The following is a 24,377-nucleotide window of genomic DNA, read 5'->3' on the forward strand; positions in this document are numbered from 1 at the left end:
CCTGAAAAAAAAAAAAAAAAAACTTGTGGCCTATGGTGTCCTAGCAACAAGCTCCTGCTGCTGCAGTGTATCCGATACTGCAGTCCTCCTTGCCGCTGCAGCCTGCTATTTTATTCCAATCACTCAAACATGGAGCTTTGAATTTCTCTCCCCATCTCTATTTTTTGCCGCGGCTGTCATCGCCAGAGCCGTTCGGGTTGGAGCCAGGAGAGGCGGGACTTTACCTGTATTAGCTGCCTTAGCTATTATCTGTCGTCGTAATGCCTCGTAATTGGATGAAGCCGTTCGCCCCCCCAATTACAGGAACGTAAAAACACAGACACGAGTTCGTGCGAACGCCACAAACGGCGTTAATCGATGCCGTAATTAAGTTTTAGCTGATTATTGACATCTGCCTGCCCCACACTGCACTGATCACCAGCTCTTGTTATAGGTCACTTCTGCACAATCCAGACCTTCTCTGCGTCCTGCTCGAACAGCCGAAGCTGGAAGCACTGATCCAGCTGCAGTTTACGGACGTGCCAGGCCTGGTGCAGGTGCTGTCGGGTGGAGTGCAGCTTGTCCAGCAGCTGGGTGATGCGCGGGACCAGGCCCTGGGTGTCGGCATTGCAGACGCCGCCGCCGCCGCCACCGCTGCTGCTACTGCTGCTGCCGCCGGTGCTGCCGTTGCGGTTGGAGAAAGCCTCGCTGCTCTGAATCCGCTGAAGCAACCTGGACACGGATTAAACAAAAATATATATTTTTTAAAATTCTCTTACTTTTTGCTCTTGAAGTATAATTTTGCAATTTATTCAGAAGTAGGTTGCATTTGAATCACACTTAAGGCGCTACGTGAAGTTTAATATTCTCACTGTAGACGTAAGCGTCGTGTTGTCGGCTTCATATTTGGAAACTAGAGGTGATTTACGTCCATTAAGAAATAATTATGCAACAATATGGCAGGTAGTCCAAAGCTTTATGACAGAATGCTGTTGTTAACAGATGGTCAATGTCTACCACATCACCAGCAGGTCATAAAGTCATAACAGAGCTGAGCAAAGTGGATAAGCAATATGATATTAGTTACGAGACATTGGACAGGGTGTTTTTGGCTGCTCATCTGCATTTCCTAAATAAAGAACTTTAACAGATTAGCTAAAAGTATTCCTAAAAAAACAAACATGTTTTTAGCCATAAAGAATTCAGGTGTTCAATACATCATAGCCCAGTAAACTCCCTTTGATTGGGGACCAAAATTGCAACATTTGTTACATTTTCAGCTGCTGCAGTTGGCTTTCAAACTGCACTGTGTCAAACAAACCTGTTCACCCCTGTCTGAGGTGGGCTGCACCAAGGAAACGACACAAAAACCTCGGAACAAAACACTGAGCGCAACTTCCTCCTTCACAAAATGTAATTAAAACTGGAGTGGTGTCAGATTTTAGCAGGTGAAAGATTTGTTTTCTGTCTTTGGGCTATTGCATTTGTTTTGCTTGTATTTACCCAGAATGCCATGTGCTACAGTCCACTTCCTGCTTTTGGAGCAGTCTCTGGTTCCGTTAGCATTCACATATGCATTCTAGCTGCACTAGAGTTCACTTCAATCCAACATAGACCTCAGTTTGTAGGCAGACCAGAGTTCAACTTTTGGCTGCATCAGAGTTCGATTACACATTCACACTTCTCTAACGAACCAGGCTTTCCAGGCAAACAAACTCAAGTCCAACTAAAAAAGGTTAAGCAGGGCTGATGTAAACACACCCTTATAAATACTTTGTTTATGGATAATTTTAGCACATCTTTCATCTTAAACCATGCTCTTTTTTTGACCAAAGAACAAACGAGATCATTATTTTACCAGCCTCTATCCAAGGATAATTTTATAAAGTATTCTTCACACTCTTTGGACACTCACAGGAACGCACTGCAACAACAGCATCCTAGTCTTCAAGTTTCTATTTTCAACTTGTGAAATTTCACAGACTGTTTTGCAGATAATTCTTTCAAGTGCAGTATTTTAGAAAGGAAAAAAAAAACATAAGACAACTCATGACTCTCATCTAACAGAGCTCTAGTGTTCAAGTGATTTTGAAAACGCTGTTGCACGTTAGATTTGTACATTTAGGTTTATGCTTTTTGCTTCACATTGATTAAATCCATTTACCTCTGGCCCTCGGTGTCAAGCTCCTCTATTGGGGCTTTTATGATCTTCTTCTTCAGCGCGGCGTGCTCCTCTATCATCCGCCTCGCCCCCTCCAGGTCTTGGGGGAAGTCTTTTCTTGACACAGTTTCCTGCATCTCTTCCAGTCGAGTCAACATCTGGGTGGCGTGACCAGAGAACTCCTCGAACGCGACTCGCACCTGGTCAAACCAAACGACAAAACCCAGTTAATCGCCCAAATTCACCATCTGACAGGTTGTGTTCCTTTGGGTTTTTTAGGGTGGTGGTCAGTCTCACCTCTATCCATTCTTCGTGGTTGTAGTCCAGGCTGCCATCAAAGTCAGCCGTCAGTTGGGAGGGGTCCACAACCTTCGTCAAACCCTCGAGCGACACCATGACCGTCTGGTACAGAGATGAAAGTTGATGTTAGCCGTTTGATAAGTCGAAACTTTTCGTTTTCAACTCAAATACAAGAAATGTATTTTGTCTCCAGGAATGAAAGATTCAAGTTAATATTAATGGCAGCTTCTTAATCAAACACAAATCTCTGATATGCAGTCAAAAAAAACCCCTGAACTCTCTATTATTAAATGAGTTCCTCTGAATGGAACATGTTTCTCAACCTTAAAAAAAAAAAAAAAGAACTAAATCCTCCCAGCAAGGAGACATTAAAGAATTAATTTCAGAGGTACACGTTTCCTTCTTTGCCTCTGTGTTTCTGCTGAGCCACCTCCACACAACACCCCCGCACACATGGCCGGAGAACCATGGAGACCAAGAGATAGCTTGTGTAGGCCAAACAATGCTCAGATGCACTGTTGTCCTCAAGTAAAGAAGCTTGAACTGCACAGAAAGAAAACACACTGACGCCACCACATTCACTGCAGGTGGTCAGGTTACCTCATTAACTCACTGCTACAAGGAACACAATGCTAAGCTAGCTGAGAGAAGGCTACTAAAACGTTTTCCTCTCTTACAAATAAAGGTAGATGAATTTCTTTGGAAATATTTCCACTTGCTAAAAAAAACAAAACAAAGGATACCAATGGTTTGGAAACTAAAGGAGAATACTACCCCTCCGTCCTAGTGCAGCTGTAAAAGTACAGTTGGCAAAGCTATGAGCGACGTGTCTGGACAGCTAGCATCTGCTAAGATGCTGCTACTGCCACGAGCTCAGCTTTCTGGTTGACTAATAATCAGAAAAGTTTACCTGGAAAAGACCAAATTTAGTGGAAATGTGTTCCACATTTTTGCCTTGCATGTATACATCAAAAATAATAACACATAAATATTAGTAATAATATTAAAAGTGTAATAATCAACATGTAGGAATGTTTAAATTACAGGGTGTAACAATTGCAGTTTTCTGGCCGATCGCAGATCTTTAAAAAGCCAATTTCGGTTTTGGTTGATACCGATTTTTTTTTAGGTTTGAAAAGTCACTGAGCAAAAGGAAACCGTGGCTGACTTCAGACCTCTGCAGATAAAATTGGTGGAGAAAATCAGTTTTTTAATCGCTCAAAATTAAGGAAATCGGGGCAGATTCATCAGTGCACACCTAAAATGGTCCTGTTGAACTTATTTGTTTTTTTTGTTTGTTTGTTTTTTTTACATGAATACTTCAAACCCCTGGAATATTTACTTAACGTTACCATGATCGGAAAGTCTCACTGTTTCTCATTCCTAATAGAAATGTTTTATTTTTAACCAAGTAGCTAAATTATTGTCACTGAGTTGACTGAGGTTGTTATCATGTCAAAATGCTGCTGGTCTTATTGTTATTTGTTGAATCAATTTAAAATCCCCATTAAGGTGCTAGTAAATAGATTAGGCCTATTTCGCCTACAGTATAATTTTTACTGAATTAAAATCAAACTTGTTGCTGCTTAATAAATATGGACATTTTATCAAACTGTTCATATTAAGGTAAAGAAACCAGCAGAAGTAATTATTCCTTTGTGCGGGTAGCAGCGTGTACAATCAATGATCATGTGGCTTTGACAGTGCAGCCCTGCCGCAGGCTACTCCTCCTTTCAAAATAAATCAATGTAATGTCATCAGACTACATTGAACCTGCTTGCAAATGAGCATGTGAGCGATCAAAGTCGTTTCTACATCGCTCAGTTCACTCACAATGCTTTTGTCAAACATTTCCACAAAGAAATGCACCGGACAAGAATTCAACAAGAAATCATTGAGCTTTTACCAGCCAACGTTTCACAGCTGTACATTGCAGTAAGCAAGGAGGGGAAGTTAACTGGGATGTAAAGCTTTTGTTTAGTAGGACACGATTAAAACTACCAAAGAATTCAAAGAAATCACCTGATTTTCAGACTAGAAATGCATTGGCACCTTTGGTTTTGTGCTGCCAACGCATCCCCAGTCTGAAAAATCGTAGTCTATCCACCTGGTAGTTCTTACAGTGCATAAGAGGTCTTTCTAAAAACAGCCCTGTTCAATATGGACGCCATAAAAAAGCCTCCCCAATAAAACACTTAAGTTGGCCAGTTTTTGTATAGGTAAGGTCTAGGTGAAGTCAATGGAAGCACAGATGTGAAAGATGGTATTTCAAAAAATGTTATATTTTCCAAAAGATTTCTTGGACACATGTCTTACAGTTGTCTGGGCTGTGAGAAAGTGAGAGAGAGCCAGACTTTTAGCAGAAGCTGCCCTGTTTTGTCTTTTTGAGCTTACGCTTACTGAACACGCTGGACTTGAACATGTTTGCAAACTTTTGGACATTTCAGGTAAAGGTCTACATGCTTCCAAATAATCATTGCAACTTCTGTTTTTTCTTGTTTTTTTTTGTTTGTTTGTTTTTTTGTCATGCTAGTTGTGATTAGCACCCAATATAAAATCTAAGAATTTAACTTAATAAACGCTCACAGCAATAAAGCTGGAAGAAAATGGTTTTGGTTGTGTTATCATCTCTTCTCATATTTTTATTCTTAAGGAGAAATCTGAGCAGAGTAAAAAATTGCATCAGCATCCCAAAACCTTTCAGAATCTAAAGTCTGGAAACCGACCAAACAAATATTCTCCATCTCATACTACGTCTCTAAATGAGCAGTGAAAATCAGTTTAACACATGACTGACAGCATCACGCATGCTTGTTTGTGTAGTCTGTTGAATATGATGACATTTTTTCCCCTGGCTGATGATGTCTGCATCCAAAGCAGCGAGGAGCCGAAAATAACAAAATGTTCTGACAATGAGCAGCTGAGCGCAGGGCAACGGCTACAGTGGATGATACCACAGCTCAGCTGACAGCAAACGAGATTCAGAATGATGAATTCGTAGAGTCACAACACTTCTATCAGCGTAGGACCATGCAGCGTCTTCGTAAATTAATCACACATACGTTTCTGTCCTGTCTTTTGTTTTGATAAAAAGTCTGTTTAAAGATTTTCTTCTCACCTCGAACTCGAACTTGGAGCTGCCGAAGTTGGTCCTCTGCTTTTGCCAGAAGTTGTCCGGTTTGATGATGAGGGCGACGTGGATGCAGGACGGAAACGACTCCTGCAGGATCTTCAGCAGAGGCTTGATGCTGTCCCACTTGGAGCCGCGCATATCAACAATGACTGTGAAGCCATGTTTACACACCTCCTCACTGGGAGCGGAGGACAGCAGCGGAGGTTAGCCGGAGGAATTAAAGAGTAGTAACGGGGAGGTGGGGGTGGTGGAAAGATTGAAGAGCATAATCCAGAGAGAGCGAGAGGAGACACATGGCAGGCGTGGGAAAGGATGAGAGAGGGAGGATGGAAGGGAGAAAGGCGATGGAATTGGAAAAGAAAAAGGGGGGGAAGACGGCGAAGGACAATTAGAACAAACAGTGAAATGACGCATTTTCTCTACGGTGAGAAGCCTACGCGGCAAATGCACATCCCACACGTCCCGCCCACACGTTATAAAGCACATGAACCTGTGACAAATGAGTCAAATCAAAAACGTGCGCTTTGAGACATAAACACACATCAGGACATTTGAGCAGCTTCTTTCCCCTGCATCATTTGCATCTTGGATGCAACTCAGAAATGAAAAAAAGCTCCAAATGTCTTAAAAAAAATAAAATAAAAAATTCCCCAAAGACAAACGGGGAAGTTGAGGGATTTTGAAAACAAATGGTTTAGTTGCAGAGACATTCATCAATCTTTCCCAATATAATTTACAACAGGACTGCTTTTCGTCGCTAAAACTCGCTTGCAATAATTCAGCACAATTTGCAAAACGCAGGAATGGCATTTCATTGCAAAAAGAATCATTGCATCTTTCTATCTCTAATCATCATCTTCTGTCAGCGTAGCAGAGTGTCAGACAACAGCTGTGTGCAGAGGCTACCTTTACAAAATTAGAACTATTCAGTCACCTAAGAACACATGCTATAAATACAGATATTTCTCTATGACTAGATGGAAAAGAGAGTACGCTTACAGGGAAGTACAGAATGTGCAAGAAATGTGAAGCAGTAAGATACAAAGCTGACAGCTGGCTGAGCAGTCAGAGCAGGAGGAGAACATGGAAAGGAGGATTAAATTTAAAGGAAAAAGAAGAGTACGGAGGAAAAGACGACTGACGTTTTACCTGGGAGGTGAGGAGCTCCTCGTCCACAGCAACTACCGTTCCCCGCTGCACCGCTTCAGCTACTGCGACACTTTGTTTTGCTTTCATACACACACACACACACACATACACACACACTCTCTCTCTCTCTCTCTCTCTCCCTCACTTACACACACCTCCTCACGCATGCGCACTCTGCCGCTGTCCGTTTTAATTCCTTCTCCGCTTCGCTCCCCCCACCCCCTGCCCTCCTCTCTGGTGATACCGCTTTCCTTCTTGTTGTCATCAGATATCTGGTGCGTGTCCCCGCTCTCAGCTCAGGCTTTTCCCTCCACTGTCTCAGCATCCCCGCTCCCATAAAAAATGACTTCTGGGAGCGGAGAAGCTGCAGTTATCTAACCGCTCCTGCTTCGCTGCTCACATGTTCATCTCAACCCCGTCACGTGTTTGTCTCTATACACCACACGCTACATCCACTTTCTTTGATTGCTTGCATCTTTTAAGTTTATTTTTAACATAAAAAAGAAGGGAAAAAACGTAAGAAAACGGGAGGCAGGTAATGAATATCTAACCTGGGGATGCAGGCGAGGTAGGCGATCAGTCTCCTCAGGTCATCTGCTCGTATTCTGTCGTGGTTACTTCGTGATGGAAACGTTAACACTGGACCACCACGTCGGTCTCTTCCACCTGAGGCAACAGAAACATAAGCAGAGGTATTGTAACCACGCCTGATTTTTAATATTTTGCCCTTGAAAATGGCAGCTTAATTCAACTTTCATTTGATATTTGTCCTTAAATCAATGTATCAAAACCAATGTGACAGATAAAATCAATATGTAATATGATTTTACCAGCCATTAGACCAAGTATTGCTTTTCTTTTTTAGCTAAAACTATCTTATAGTTTTTTATTCAAAAATTCTGCTTTACTGTGATGCTATGACAATCTCATATGGGCCCATTGTGTGTGTATTTAATCTAAGGTGAAATAAAAGAAACACAGAAGAGATTAATTACTTTAGTTAATTTACTGGAAATAAGTGGAATTAACTGAAAAATAAATAAAACAGGCTACATAAACTCCCCAGTAAAATCTGTGCCTACCTGTTTACCAACGCTGCAGGCTAAAGGTTCATGCCAGCTAGCATGCTAGCTAACACGCTAGCCCAGACAAAGAAAACACAATTCTTTAAAAAAATGCTAAGCAAAAAAGTATGGCCTCTAGCAATAACTAATGGAGGGCATTTTAATGTGAAAGAGCAAATGACAAAAAACTATTCTAAACAGATACCAGTTGTCCTACTGGCTAAACATTGTTAGCGAGCTAATTTCAGAGCTAGCACTTAGCCCACCAAACAGAAAAAAGTTTAAATGCTAAAATTTACGAACATTAAATAAGACATATTTGAGGATAGTTAAAAAATGTCAACATGTTTATAATATTTGTAATGACTCATTAGGACCCACAGTTCTTTCTTCCCACGATCAGAGGCCATATTTCTCTAACTCCTTCAAATGTGTCTCTGCTCCAACACACCTGGTTCAGAAGGTATAAATTACCTCGGACACTTGTCAATAATTCCATGTAACGCTGTTAATACCCCAACAATTTAAATAAATACTCAAAAAGTAAACTCCAAACTGAGTTTCTCGCCGCACGTCCTCTGACATCCAGTTAAAATAACTTTAAAATGTGGGAATAGCATGAAAAGCTTTGAAAACGGAACATTTTAAAACCTTGGTATCCCTTCACACCAGAAAAAAGCCCATGCCTATTGGACAATATCACTGAAAAATCTGCTTTCAAGCTGGTTGCTGACCCAGAGCTAGCTTAGCTCATTATGTTGTCGGTGTGGGAGGAAATGATCTAAAATAATGACGGAATTAGTAACACAACCGAGGTTTTTCGTCGCTTTCCTGATATTGTAATCTTGTTTCAATACAAATGTTTATGTGCATCACCGAGGACATGCTGGTAGTTCAGCCTACATACTGTATTACAGATATTGCAAATCACAAACTCTGGGCCTTCTCTGATTCAAAACCAAAGAAAAATCAATAGCAAAAATGTGGTTTCCATGGAGTGCATGCAGCTGTCTGTATGGGTCTCCACTAATGCTGCATAAACATAACCGGATAAAGATTTCTCTGAGCCCATTTACCAGCACTGCCTGGTCAACCTTAATACGAACTGTGATCATGTGATACAGATAACATTAAAAATGAATAATAATTTCATAAAGTTTCTACTTCAAAAAGAAACAAATGTCTCTAAACACATATTGGTGTACAACCTTAGATACAGTAAAAACGCTGCATGTTAAATAATGTGTCGTTTTGGAATAGTGAATGTCTGTAAAGCAAAAATATGGCACAAAGATATGCTGTCTGCAAATTACAAATAAATTGGCAGAAATTAAATCATAAGCCCATTTAAATAAGCCACAATTTGCATAAAAAAAACGTATAAAAAAATAAGATAATTTCAGCCTAAGAGTCTTCTGGCCTCTGTCTTTGCCTGCAATTATGATTTTTTTTTTCACCGTTTGTCGTCGTGTTTTTAGCCTGAAGCTCGTCTGGTTGAAATAATAGTTCGCTCCAGATCATTTGGAGATGAACAGACACTCATGTGGAAACTTGCAAACACGGGCCGACTGCGCTCGGCCCACAAATTGGTCGGTTCGGTCTTGTTGTCTTGCGCCCGTCTGCTCAACCTCGGAAAAAAAAAAAAAATAAATCAAATGCTCGTGTAGTTTTATACAAACACAACTGACAGGCAGCATGGGCGATTTAAAAAAGGTGGAGGAGGAGGAGGAGGAGGAGGGACACTCAGGATAATAAGCTTAGTTCATTTACTCTCCCTCTTCACCATTAGCCTCTCCCTCTACCTCCCTCTCTATCTCTCTCGTCCATTTCAAAGTCAATTACTCCACGAGCGTCTACCCTGGGATGTGCTGGCCGACGGCAAGTCATCTCCATGGCAACGCTGTTCTGTATCTCCCTCTAGCCACCTCAGTATTATTTCATCTGAGTCATTGTCCTCATCGTTGTGCTTCTACCTGTGACCTTTGCAGCACACGCACGACAGGGACCAAAAGAGGAGTCCGCGCGCGCACACACACACACACACACACACACACACACACACACACACACACACACACACACACACACACACACCTTTTACACTGGTATGGATGTAATATGCATGAGCATCATTCCTTTATACCCAAATATAGGAAGGATAATATTTTCGCGTGCAGTACAAAGAATCCTGCTGGACGTTTTTTTTTTTTGGGGGGGCCTGCTGCGAATTTTCTCTGGCACGACTCAAGCTGTCTGTGTGAGTTTTAGGATGTGTATGTGTTCGTGTATGTGTGTGTGTGTTAGACGAAGCCAAGAGAAGACACGGGCAGCTGCAGCTCTTTGTTTTGCAGTCCTGTTGACACTGGTTATACAATGAACGCCAGTCAGTGTGTGTCCTGAGGGTAGCGTGTGTGTATGCATCAAAGTGTTTGAAGATGGGTCAGGGGCTAAGTGTTTGGGCCTCGGACTTACCCCCTCCCACTTCCCCTCTCCTGAGTTTTAACAGGCAAAGTGAGCAGCTTATTATGTCCACACTGTGTGTGTGAGTGTGTGTGTGTGCGTGCATGTGAGTGTGTGTGTGTCTGTGAGAGAGAGAGAGCTGAAGCACTTAAAGAGACGGACCGTAAAGCATTTACAGCTTAATACCAGCTACCTGTGTGTGTGATGGGTCTCTGCAGCCTACTTTAAACACACTTTGATATGCCCTGAACAGACAGCTGGGGTTTGGAGGTGTGTGTGTGTGTGTGTGTGTGTGTGTGTGTGTGTGTGTGTGTGTGTGTGTGCGCGCGCCCGCGCGTGCGTGCGTGCGTGCGTGCGAAGTAAAGAAAAATTGAAAAGAAAATCTTACCGGACAGAAAAGCAACTTTCTCTTTGAGGATGGGGAGCACTTCCATGGCTCTCATCTCCTCATTTCTCCGAAATCCTAAAGAGAAACAGAAGAAAGAAAGAATAAAAAAAAAAGCTTAGAGTTGAAGAATAATAAAAGAAAACATCACTGTTCCTTTTTTTCCTCTCTCCGTGAGCCAAACGTGTTTTTTTTTTTCTTTCCCACCCCTTCAGGGCAGATTACTTTGGGACAAAACAGATGCAGTCTAATTGTAATCTGGAGATCTGCGCTTAAAAACACATGCAGCTGGGTTACGTCACGATTTATTGTCTTTTTCGCTTACACACTTGGAAAAGACAAAGCTGAGCGTGAACAGCAGGAGAAATGGCTGCAGTGGGAGAAAGAGAGGCCAGAAACAACAGAAGGAAAGAAAGACGGGCCTCTTAGCTCTTTCTGTACTCTGCCGACACTACACAGTCGCCAACGTAAAATGGCCGAGTTTAAATGTACGTTTAAAGCTTCAAAATTGACTCTTTTTTTCTTTTTTTTCTAGCAAAATCAATTTAAAAAAAACCCCTTTAGACATAGTTTGAACAACATACCGTGGCCATTTCTTAGTACTTGCGTAGTTATTTTGCTGCTAAAACTGAATTACGCAATGGAAAACATTGCATAATTGGTTAGCATCTTTAAATCTGCAAACAGCTAACAATAATCAACGAACACATTGTTCTGGTGGTGACATCACATACGGCAAAAGGAAACCAACTAGTCATTTTGTGTTCATTTGTGTTTTTCCAAGTTGTTTTCTTGTATTTTTTTTTCCCAGTTAAATTACTCCTTACAAGCTGTTCACCATTATTTGGTTGCAAGATGAAAATTATTGATGGAAACTTGGGAACAATAAAACAGGACCAGAACATGGCCTGGAATGGAGTTCACAAACCATGTTGAAATCTGCAAAAAGTTGATCTAATTTACCTCCTGCAATGTGATGAATTAAAATGTACAAAAAGCAGAAGCTGGAGTTTTTTCTACAGTGTGCATTGTACAATCAATGGACGTTTTGTAGCGCAATCAAGTAACTATGTTACATCAAAAATGACTTGAAAGAAATTTGACTTTGCAATCCTCTATTAACCCTTTAACAGACAGTTTACCAGCGTTGAGAAGTAGCTCGTGTAATGAGCTCGTTCCACCAGGTGTTTGCTAATTGTCGCCAGCTAGTCTGAAGGAGCTGAGTGTCGACTCTGAGGAGGAGCTTCGTCCTCGAAGGCGGAGCTAGGTCCACCCAGGCAATTTACACAGCTGAATGATTGCTATAGGAGATTAATTGATTTCTCAAACATGCATGAAAGAATCTAAGCAACACTCCAGGCATGTTTTTGATGGGGGACTAACATTGTAACATGATGTAAAAGCTCAAATAGTCGATTTTACATGATACTGCTCCTTTTAAAATCGTTATAGTGTTGAAATTTTAACATGGAAATGCAGACTTTCTTAACTGTGTTTTTTTTTTTTTATTAGCATCTTTAAATCCTCAAGCAGCTGACAAAAACACAATAAACTTATAAAAGTCTCAAGCACCGTATTTGGGTTGATTAATTTGAGCAATTTTTTCTTGGATCCTGTATAGTCTCTGATTCTTTCTGTATTAATATTTTTGCTTTTGTGTAAATTTGCATGCCTCCATTTGTCTTTGCTGCTGATATTTCTATGCTATCCCATTCTATTTCCATTACTATAAATGTCTGGTGAATCATTGAACAACTCAACACTGTCATCGATACCAATAACACAAAACCATTCATGGATTAATTATAATTTATCTAAATGAGGCATTAACACGTTCAACACACAAACTCTGAAGTTCTCAACAGTGAGGGAATTTTAAATTAAGTAGTTTTTATCAAAGTGAGCAAACTGTTAACAAAAAAACCCCTGAATGTAAATGTAATAACCTCAGCTCAGCTTCTCAGACTGCTAATCTTACTCATTCACTACTGTGTAATGAATCACACATTAGCGGCTGAACCTTCACTCAGTTCCTTTCTTCCTAATACCGCAGCGCTTTCTTGTGAAAATCTCCTGGCACAAAAAAGAACTGATATGATTTCCACGCAAGGACATCTGGAGCAAATATGGAAAATAATGGCAAAAGAAATAAAATAGTAATAATGTGGCAAGGATACCCAGCTCAGCTAACCGTCACCCTATAAATGTCAAACTGGATGATCTCATGGGCGTTGTGGTGTGAATTGTAATCCCGGGCTTAAGTTGAGGAGATATTCAATAAGTGAAAACCTGCTTAAGTAACTGCTGTGCACAGACACAGCATTCCCTAAAGTGATTATCTCCCATCCGAGCTTCAGCAGACAGGAACACAGATTTTGTCCTTCAGACAGAGCAGACGTCTGGTTAATGTGACTGATGAGCCGGACGGGACGTGTCCGCCCATGTGTCTCTGTGGCACTCTGCCTCACTAAGACTCTCTCCTCTTTTGCCTATTCTTAGACATCTGAGTCAAGACCGTCTCTGATGTGTTACTCTCAACATCGTCCTTTTTCTGGGACGTTTTGCGACAGTAATCTGCCCAACGTACGCAGAGAGCTGAATCCGTGTCAGTGTCGGTCTTCTATGCTGCTGCCAATAACAGCTACAAACAGCTGGTCAGTATTTTTTCAATCTAAGGTACTAAAGCGCTACAGGAGTACCATGATAACACTCTTTTGCTATAACACTCTGTATAAGATCTAGTTGTAGATCTTACAGAGAGAAGTAAACTCCATTAACCATTTTTGGGATGGCCGAGGTATTCAGATTGCTACTGAGAGAGAGAATGAGAATCCAGGAGACAACAGGAAGGTTTAATGTTGTTCTTTTTTTTGGGGGGGGGGGAGGTTGTTAACTTTAAATCAAATCATGAAGCATGCTAGATTTGGAAATGTTGGCAACTTTTTGTCACTTAACAAAAAAACTTGATCTGCATACAGATTTTTTTTTAAGCCGTAATGCTAATTAAGCTAACCGTTTATATATATTTAAATTAGGGCTGGACAATATGGCAGAAAAATGCATCACAAAAGCATTTCAGCAGATAAGGATAATTATTGGTTAATTTTCTGAAATAATACCAAACTGGTGATGTGACTTTTCGTGTTTTATGTCTAGATTAATAATCTATAGATTATTCTAATAATTATCCTCACATAAAAAATTGGCACATTCAACAGATTTTTCATGCTTCATACAATATTAGGTGTGCAAATAACCAATTTATATTCTTAAAAAAAGAAAAGAAAAGAAACATTTAATTGCCTAAATGCAATAACATATCATTCCTTTAGTAAATCTAAACTAGGTGAAGTTAAAAACACTTGAGGAGTTTTGGCTAAAATCTATTTACAGACAAAGTTGTTTTGATCTTAAATACAACATGTAGATGTTTTTTGTACAGTTTTGGATTAATTACGTTTCTGAGTAGATTTTATTTTATCTGTAAATGTCTGTTTTATTTTGAGTGTCTACTCTACAATTTAACTCTACAAGTTAACAATCTATCATTAAATTAGTTGAGGATTACGTCTACAGTCAATTGATTGCGATTAATTCTTTCAGCCCTAATACAATATATATATTTTGAAAGTCACTATACATGACTTTATACCTCATTTTTGTTTGAGGTTATTACATTTAAAGTCTGTAACACCGAATTAAAAAGAAGGAGTTAGAAGTAACTCCAGCTTCTGCTCACAGCAGAGTGTTGTATTTAATACAGAATGCTAATAAGACGGTAATCTCTTCTGCCACCTGAGGAAACTGGTGACAATCAGGACTTGTTTCTATCTTTACTCCATTTCACTCCCTCAACTGGTTCCCCGCCTTCTCTCAAGGGAAAACACAACAAATTAGCATGCTTAAATACTTTTCCCTGCGTGCTCAAGTAGAAAGTAGTCTTCAGTGGAAATGGAGTGAAGACCAATAAGTTGAGGTTAAAACCTGGCAGCAAATCCCTAGAGTCTGAAATTGTGAAAGCTCTTTCTTTCTTTACCTTCCCATCATTTCATGACATTTGCTACATTTATTTCTGCTGGTAACATGCGGCAGCGCCGGAGCTGTGAGAGGCTGGAGGAGCTTAGCCCCACATGTGAGCGAACAAAGAGATCAGTCTGGATTCTCTCACTATTGAGCCATTTATCATCTGAAGCAGGAACAACGTTTGATCAGGCCCCGCAAACTGCTGTCTGCCTGGCCGGCTGCCACTGAGCAGGAGGAAAATCAAAGGTCAAGGGGGGAAGAAAAAAAGACAAATGTTGACAAGACCACAAGCTGAGGACCGCAGTGTGTTTCTGTTAGAGAGTGTGCGTGTGTGTGTGTGTGTGTGTGTGCGTGCTTGCTTGCGTGTACGAGGGCAGCAGACACTGACCCCGCTAACGGTGTGAGCTGGATACTATGTGGTGAAATTTAACGGTCACTGGGTTAGAATTTGCTCAGCGACACAGAATCTTCTGAAAATACATCCGAAATAAACCCGACAGGCACTAGATGCTTTTCCCTTTACTTTAATCAATAACTCCTGTAAAATTCAGAGTCTCGGGTACAGGTGCACCGATTGCAGCTTTTTGGCCAATCATCACATCTCTCTACAAAACCTGACCTACCAATTCTAATTTTGGCTGATTGCCTTTATTTTTGTCTGAAAAATTGCTAAATATTGTGACAAAGTTGCTAACTTGGGCTAACTTTTGTAACCCTGATGCACATGTGCACATTTGACTAGTCAACACTCTCTGTCAAGGTGACAGTGGCTGATTTTCAGACCTTTCCGAAGGTAAACGAGATTGGTGGATAAGATTGGTTTCACACGTCGGCCGATCGGAGACCTCCCTAAATTAAGGAAATAATCGCCCATCCGATTCATTGGTGCCCCGTCAGCCTCGGGTGGCACACATCTGCATGTTGCACTTAATACAGTGCATGCGGTTAAAAAAGGAAAGTCTAGAAACCAAGTCTCATCACTTTTCTGCACTCTGCCGTGCACTGGGACAGGAGAAAGTGGCACAGCAGCTAAATATAGAGTAGCCAGGTCACACCCACTCTCTCTTACAAACACACACTTAGCTCATGCAGAGGGACAGGGAGACATATCTGGATAAATGATGAGCAAACACAACTTAAAAAAGAGGGAGAGCTGGAAAAAAATGGGAGGCTAATGAGACATCTTTGAGTCTTCATAACTAGGTTGAGGGAAAATAAGTGTATGAAACTGAACAGGGAGTGATGGAGGAACAATGGAATAATGAGCTGGACTGAGGAGGAAAAGCACTAAACAAAAAAAATTTAAAAAAGACTGTCAAGTCTCTTCTCTCTGTTATTTCATCTTCCCCAACTTTTTTTTTTCCCCCTTTTCACTTTCTCTTCAGAAAGTTTAAACTCCACATCTATCAGGGCTACAATGAAACTAACTTATCTGGCCATCTTCGCCAGACAGGAAACGGTACCTGTCAGCAGGATGAGGGCAGAGCCGGTGTGCGCGTACTGCCACCTGTGATTGATCGCCCAACAAGCCATGCTTGATCACTCTTGCATAAACCTTCGGGAAGAACATCCATAAGTCACCGTAGATCCGGCTCCTCTGACGGAGAAAGGGTCCACCGCTGTCTTCAGCTCTTGATCCGCCGGATGGCAGACGTGTTGAAGGGACCCACAGCGGGCAGAGCTATGACAGCAATTAAAGCTAATCCTGGGATTCCTGAGGTGAGATATTCCAGCGCTCCAGACGACCAAAAACCGAGCATTTCTTTGCCGCTTCCCTGCACGTCCGCATGGAAAAGCTGAAGCAGATGTTTCCACGGTGAGGGACGCCTCACCTCACGCCAGCCGCTGCATCCAGTGTGCATTTCATGTGGCACAAGGTGAGCTGCTAATCTCTCTGTCTTTTGGAAAGGCGAGTTCCCCGGGTAATCCTAATTGTGTAGGAGGGGCAGTAATTATAACATGCCTGCACTGCATTTATGAACCCTAGGAAGCTGCTTAGCATAGCATGAGACTTGAGGTGGATGGGGAAAAGTCCTTACAGTGCAGGAGGGACTTGGCTGCAACATCAAAAACATCTCACAAGTCTTTCCAGGGATGATGGAGTGGACATTTAAACTATCTGTGGTTAAAGCAGCGGCCTACGTTCACTTCAATCTGCAATCTACAGGAAAGCAGACAAAGAAATAAAATCTGGACACCCAGAGTTGGAGATTGTACAAAGGCAAGTGGCAGATTTGGTGTGTAAGCTCCCTAAAAGGGATGAGCACAAAGTCAATAAATTATTGCCGGGCAACTCGACTCACTTCAAAGGTTTTGTGAAGAAATAAAAAGCATCAAGTTCTAAAGGTGTTCCAAGCTAATCTCAAGAACACAAACACACGACAGATAGTTGGAAGGGACATTAGGTCAGGTCCAAACTACCTGATGTCTATCATTTCAGACAGCAGCCACGCTTTCCTGGTGTGGTCATCTTAGCCTTAACAGGATGAATAACACTCAAAGAATCCTCCAAAACTACGACAACTAAAGTCTAAAGGCCTTGAAGGCCTTGATTTTGGGAGACTGGCAATCGGCCGATACTTCCATTGGAATCCACCAATCCTACCTACGTTTGTAAAAGTCTGAAAATCAGTCACTCTTTGCCAACTTAGCGACTTTCTCAGTATGTTTAGCAACTTTTCAGTCTACAAAATCTGTATTGACCAAAATCAGAATCGGCCGGTCAGGTTTTTTATAGAACGGTGATCTGCCAGAGAATTGCAAGCAGTGCACAACAATTGTGTGAAAGGAAATTTAGAAAGAAATCTTCAAAAAGAACCAAAAGACATCTGGAGCACTTCACTTTAGATAAAGGAGAGCAGAGTAGAGATTTTTGTTTTATACAAGATGAGATTGCCTATGTTTTGTTTTATATATATATATATATATATATATATATATATATATATATATATATATATATATATATATATATGAGATCAAGATTTAAGAGTGCTGAGTTTTTGTAAACTCATTTGTAAATTTATTGCAGGCTACATACAGGTCACAATTTTATTAGCTCCTCTACATCATGCCAAATAAGAACAAATGACTTAAATTATATTGTTATAGAAACTCTTTCTCAATAGAAAACTGCTTAAGGTGTTTATGCAGAAATATTAAATTCACACACACACCTGCTATAAATCTTACTTTTGCTTTTTATGTATTGCATCTAAAGCAGTTGCCATGCATTCATCTGCTTGCCCAGCATAGATTTTGCTAGTTAGATGAATTTTCACTGTGTTTTTATCCCCACATGAAAAAGATCTTTGATGGACAAATGGAAACAATCTTGTAATTCCTTCATTTTTGTCTTTAATTTATAAACTAATAACTCTATCAAAGAAATTGCAGCACATTATTTCTTGTATGTTTTTTAAAGCCTCCAAAGGAAGAAAAAAAACTGAATCACTGAAATTCAGAAGCAGACAGAAATAAAGGAACAACAAATACTTTTATTTCCCAGTGTCTCTTTGGCTTACCGTAGATTTTAGCAGCGTTTACCTTAACAATGGTGAGTACATTTAAAACATTGGTCCGGCCTTAAATCCATGCCAGGAATCTTCTTGAAAAGACTAAAGTGAACTGCTACAGCTCTGATCTTCCCCGCAAGACAAAACTAAACCCGGATCGGTTTTTACCCAAACAACAGAGTCCCAATGCTTCGCGGGGTGAAGGGACTTGTGCGGAGGGTGTGAAATGCGGCTATTGTCACTAAGGCTGCGCCCCGTGAGTCAGAGAGAGGGCAAGAGATGAGAGCGAAATGCCAGACATGTCCATCATACCTCGCAGAAAACGACCCAGAGTTAAGGGCTCACCGTTCCGGGCCGCGACCGTCCCTGGGTCGGGTTCCCGTTCTGTCTCAGAATATGTCAACACTCTGCTCACCTCGGAGACTTCCTCCGAGGGGTCAAGTGGGCATTAACTTGCACATGCGACAACAAAGCACTCAATGTAAACAAGCTTACTACGTGATTGCGACAAATACTTCAGGGTGGCGGCACCGGACAGCGTCCATGTTTAGAAAAGAGGGGGGGGGGTCGGAGGGGCGATGGGAAACACAACAGCTGCCTGGATGGGGACAGACGGGTCGGGTGGTGCAGTCAGCTGAGGCGGTGAGGAGAAAATATGCCGACAAATGGAAGCTCTTGCTCAATCTTCTCCGTTTGATTAAAGGGTAGTAACACACAGGCTCAATCTCTTAATGGCTCCAAAGCAGCTGACTGGGTCAATCTGGTCCTGGGCCAGCTGGCGTAACTTGGGAGGAACCAGAACCAAGCGCGCGTTTATGTGTGCGTGTGTGTAGCTCCGGACTTCCCACGTTCACATCATGCCAGAAATTCCAAGTTGAGGGATGTGTGGGAATAGCAAGGATTTTTCTGAGGTTGAAGGAGGGGATAGGAATAGCGCGTCGACAGCACAACCCCTCCGACCCGCTCACGGGTAAAGCCTGGATTTTAAAAAAAAAAAAAGATACTGGACAGGATAGATTTTTTCTTCTACGAGCCCTGCTGCTTCAACATGGGAAAACATCTGAAAGGAATTAATCTAATTTTAACTGTTTAAATTGATTTATTTCATTGTGGAAAGTTTTACACTTTCCAAATTTTTGATTTTCCAAGCCACATGTACGATGGAAGCGTTGGATTATTTTAGCTTCCGCATAAAAATCAGGATTAAGTTGCAAACGGAAACAAGTACAGAAAGAATTTATTAAAAAAAAACAAAAAAAAAACAGATTTGCAAACTGTGCATTCATGCCAGGCCTCCTTACTCCACTTTAATCAAACTCCAGTCCGTTTGTCTAGAAAGTCCAGTACGTTTGGGGAGGTGTGAACGCGAAATCGAACTCTGGCTAAAAAACCTTGGTCTCGAATCCACGGAAGTGAACTCTGGCACGGTTCCAATGTGTATGTGAACGCCAAGCAGACCGGAGACCGCTCCAAAAGCAGAAAGTGGACTGCAGCGCAGGGCTTTCTGGGTAAATACAACCAAAACTAGCGTGAGTCTAACGCTGACGGGAGAAACGTCAACAACAAAAGAGAAATTCTCCAGCTGCTAAAATCTCATGCTACTCCATTTTTGTTTAGAATTCGTGAAGAAGGAAGTAGCACTGTTTTAGTTTTATAGGTTGTGGGAATGCTATATGAATCCATGGCATCATTAGCTGCTTCAAATAGCAGATTTTGAATAAATAATCTGATAGACTGTCAGCAAACTGAAACTGGGACATTATAGAGCACTTCAGTGTACGAATGATCCAAAACATATGGCCAATTCAACACACACTAAACCAGACATCTTTACATGCCCATCTAATAGACTGAACTCTTCTTGTTGCAACAAGAACAAAAAAAAGAACTGAAATAATCCGTCTCCGTATCTAAAATGGCCAAGCCTAAGAAAACATTTGTTTTGAAAATGCCTCCTGCATCAGTGAGATTTTCTGTTATTGTCGAAAGGATTTTCTCTTTTTTTTCCCCCCTTTCTTCTTCTTCTTCTTGCAAACAGGTTATTTTACTCACTATTCCTCTGAGGCCTTTTTCACAGAATTTCTGCTAAATAAGGTCCTGGAACTGTGAGTGCCATGGAGAAATCTTCAGCGAGTCGACTGAATCCAGTCTTCTTTTTCACCTGTCAAATAATCACCTTGTTACCGGCCGCATCTCAGCCATGAGTGATTCACTCTCCTGCTCCCGTTTTCATTAAGTTTTGCACCTCCATCTCTCCAAAACTTTTCTTCTTCGCCCCTGACTACTTTCCGAAAGGCTTTATGGTAGTGTGAATGTTTGCTGTCAAATGTTTATTGCTTTTACCTGAATCTGAACTTTTTGGTTGCTTAAAGACAGTTTTCTGCTCGACACTTGTCGTTTTTGTAACAAATGTTCTTACTGGTCTTTACTAATAAAAAAAAAAAAATGTCTGTGTGACTGTAAATGTATGGCGTTGTTTGCAAAGTGACAGTAGGATGTGAATCATAGTACACCCATTTCCAAGAAAACCAGACTACGACACTACAGAAAAAGAAGTCGATGTAAGTGCAGGTTTCAAATCTGTTTATCAAACGCCACGTTTGAGTCTTTGCAGTATCGAATAAATTCCCTAAATTGCATAAATTTTGCACCTTAACTCTCGCCACATTCCGAATAAACAGTTATCCTCCTAATTTGTTAAAAATATAATTTCCATTACATCATCGCAGTCTGCCACTGACTCACTCTCCTCACCCTGCCTTAGCTATCACTAGTCCACTGTACCTCTGACGGCTCCTGCCCCACTTTTCTGGCCTAATAAAGAGGCTCCGACTGGCCGTGGCACCGGTTGTGCTACTGCGCTCCGCAGAAGCAAGACGAGCTAATCTGATTGGCCGACGGGCTCTCACGCACAGCTGTGCCACGGTAACAATGCGTTCACTGTGGAGTCCAGCTGGCACTGGTTATGCCACTGTACACGAGCTAACAAGTGAGTGACCAGTCAACAAGAAGGAACATCTAATTACGACCTGCTGGTTCAGCTTGGCCCGAAACAGACGAGTTCCTGTCAAAAAACACTAAAGCACACACGCGGTCGGTAACAAACAAAACACCTGTCAGGTTTTGGACCAGGTAGGGGAAATGACGACGTCCGGTGCTTCCGTTAGAGCAGGAGGGAGGCGGGGTGTAAGAGAGGATATACTACGGGAACACGGCAGGAAAGTGGGGTAAAAACCGGTGGTTTCCCGACCAAAACGGGAGACTCGACAGGTATGCGTATATAATTACTTTCTATTCTATTTTGACAGATTTATTTAGACGTTACTGTCTTTGTAAATTCTAGAAAGACTTAACAGTTCGGACATAAAACATATTTGTATTTTATGTTTTGTCTAAATTCCCCCGAAGAACCAACTTCTGCCCTGGAAGAAATCAGAACTGACGGCAGACCGTCTTCGCTTTCTTTCTGCTCTCTCCGTCTTATCCAGACCTCTAATAGCAGGGTAGTCTAACTGAGGGAGAAACAGGCCAGGGTTACCCCAGCGACCCAAACACAGCAGGAGAGCTGGTGGAGCGGGGAAGAGGGGGGACTGTGGAAAAGAGACCGAGTTGAAAGACCGCTTGTTATCGGTGCCAGCAGTTCATTTATCCGGGTCTTTTGCCACCACCTCTGTTTGATGAGCCGTGACGAGACAAAGAACGAGGCTCTGTTTGCATTTCATCGATTAAAGATCCTCGAACACTCTCCTTTTTTTGTTTTTTTGTTTTTGTCGTTTCCTGCCTCCCTGGGTGAGGTTCACCTGCGAGATTTCTAAAGAGATTTATTAACGTTCACAGTCAGAGGCCGCTTGCAGGTCCAACCGATGCAAACCTAATTGTTTTCAAGCTGCTGAAAAGCGCCATCTGGAGGCCAAACAGTGAGCCCGCACACACTCAACAGAAGAGCCGATCTATATTTTATACTAGGATTAGTTTTTCCTTTTGTAGTCCTTTCTAGTACAAGCTGCCAAACAGCAATGACACCAAAAATCTGTGAAGGCCCAGAGGCTCTAACTGCATCACACAAAAGTATTCATACCTCTTATACGTTCCCACATTTATTCACATTACTACTGCAAACTTTACTGTATCCCTTTAGGTTTTTTTCTGTAACCGGTCGACACTAAATGGATTGTAACTGTGAAGAGGAAGAAAAATATACATGCTTTCACAAACAACAAGCTGAAAAGTAAAAGAAAATGTTATGACTGATGTTCTAATTGCAGCTTGCTACAAGCCCCATAGAGGAGACTCAGGAACCACAGAACGTGTTCTGGTCGGATTAGACAAAAACTTATCTTTTAGGCCCCAAAAGTGCCAACTGTGGCAGAAAATTTACACAACACATCACCCTTATAAACCTGGGCAGTGGGCAGTGTTTGGGTCGCTGGGTCCAATCGTTTATCATTTATCGTGAGAAATTTCTTATGATGAGAATTTTTATTCATCATTGTCTCAATGAATTTCAATTATTGCTAAAAAAAAAAAACTTACTGAAATATTAATTTTTACTATTTTCGTCAACACTTTCTCCACGAGAACATCAGTATTTATCAGTAAGCAGTGATGTTTGTGGTTGTAATGTTTCCAATAAATATATAGATGCAAATACTTCAACACAGCACTTTGAAACCCTTAATCATCCTTTTGATTATAAATAACAAGTGCAGATTTCCGACAGATCAAACGTCACATTCAGATTCCTTCATTCGGTCCCTTTCCTTCTGTTCAGACTGAGGCTGCCTCTCTGAAGTCCCCGAGGCTTTGAAGCAACCTGCCAACTCATTGTCCTCCTTTGGATCTTGGGTTTGAGATTTTCATCTCTCTCTCTCTCTACTCTGAAGTTAGCAACACTAACTATACTTTCAGACCAATGACAGACATTTTTTTGGTCCTATATTAGTGTCTTCAGAAAACTAGAAAACTTCCTGTTTGGGCGAGCAACTGTGTAAAACATCAAGTCAAGTGGTAGATTTTTAAAACCGAAGAAATCTCATCAAAACTAAGGAAGACACAGGAGTACGCCGAGCTCTGTAGTGACATTAATAACAGCCACCACAAGTGTTGGTGAAAGAATGAAAAGCTTATTGAAAGGCTCACAGAGTTAATAAATGATAACAGAGCAGACGGCACAGAAGATGGCCACCCATTCGTCTGCCCAAGATCGCTGTGGGAGGAGAGGGAAGAGGCGGAATACCAAGGAGATGTCAGGGATTCGGAGGACAATGACCTGTCACTGTCACAATGCATTATTAATGCTGCTTGCATGCGAGTGTGTGCGACATGTTTTACTTTCACCATCAATAACACACATCTGTCCTCTGTAGACAAGACAAGGGTGAAACGAAGCAGCAAGACATCATGTCTGTATTCCTGTGTGTGTGTGTGTGTGTGTGTGTGTGTGTGTGTGTGTGTGCGCGCGCGCGCGCATGCGTGTGTTACCTGCTATCTGGCTCGACACCTCTCCTTTTGGCTCTTTAGGGAGGGATCCATCTGCAGACACAAAAATAAAACATTAATAATAAGAAGAAACAGAACCGATTCGATTTAATAGGTTCATGTAATCTTAGCGTCGACAGAGAAAAATATTCAATTAGCGCGTCCACAACACACAACTGCAGCTGAAATGTCAGGAAACACGCCGCTCAATCGTCTTAGAAGTAAACAATCCGCGTTGTAATTGGTCTGGCATTTCAATCCGCGTCAAAAACAAAGAGCCGGCTCACAGGTTAGCATGCAGCTAACGCGGCGAAGCTAAGCCTATCAAAAAAGTATCAGCTGATCAGAAACGTCGTCCTGCTGACACGAACACACACACGCAGTTTATTTACCTCCTGACAAAGGAACAACAACAGATTATTAGTGATTGATCTGTCACAGCAGCAGCAGCATCTCACAATGAGACATTTTAGAAAAATGTACTTTGAAATTGAGAATATTTTTAGGGTAGAAAAAGAAAATCAAATGTTAAGTAATTGTGTTGAAAAGAAGAAAAACCCAACTGGTACAATTCTTAATACCTCTGGAATATTTACAGTAGCTGGTGGATTATTTTGGTATTATGATATAATTTTTAAAAATTTTTAGAAACATGTCCCACAGGTGTGTTTGCGTAGGAAAAGAAAAGAATTAGACAAAGAATGAAAGAACAAATGTTTAAAAGAACGAG

General features: G+C 41.3%; 1 protein-coding gene across 4 annotated transcripts in view; it reads right to left on the reverse strand.

Annotated features, from left to right (window-relative positions):
* LOC103146016 (triple functional domain protein) overlaps window positions 1-24,377 on the reverse strand; it is a 96,687-nt gene that overhangs the window by 57,935 nt on the left and 14,375 nt on the right. For 3 of the 4 annotated variants that reach the window (XM_016677217.1, XM_007563719.2, XM_016677215.1), the window contains exons 2-8: window positions 23,651-23,701; window positions 10,635-10,709; window positions 7,274-7,388; window positions 5,559-5,751; window positions 2,438-2,542; window positions 2,144-2,340; window positions 456-711 (exon numbers count right to left, since the gene is read on the reverse strand). In XM_016677217.1, coding sequence (XP_016532703.1) covers window positions 456-711; window positions 2,144-2,340; window positions 2,438-2,542; window positions 5,559-5,751; window positions 7,274-7,388; window positions 10,635-10,709; window positions 23,651-23,701 — 992 coding nt within the window. Of the gene's footprint in view, window positions 1-455; window positions 712-2,143; window positions 2,341-2,437; window positions 2,543-5,558; window positions 5,752-7,273; window positions 7,389-10,634; window positions 10,710-16,117; window positions 16,203-23,650; window positions 23,702-24,377 lie in introns of those variants that run through there. The other variant, XM_016677216.1, reaches the window with a different exon arrangement.

The sequence above is a fragment of the Poecilia formosa genome, unplaced genomic scaffold, assembly GCF_000485575.1.
Source record: "Poecilia formosa unplaced genomic scaffold, Poecilia_formosa-5.1.2 Scaffold150, whole genome shotgun sequence".
Taxonomy (NCBI): domain Eukaryota; kingdom Metazoa; phylum Chordata; class Actinopteri; order Cyprinodontiformes; family Poeciliidae; genus Poecilia; species Poecilia formosa.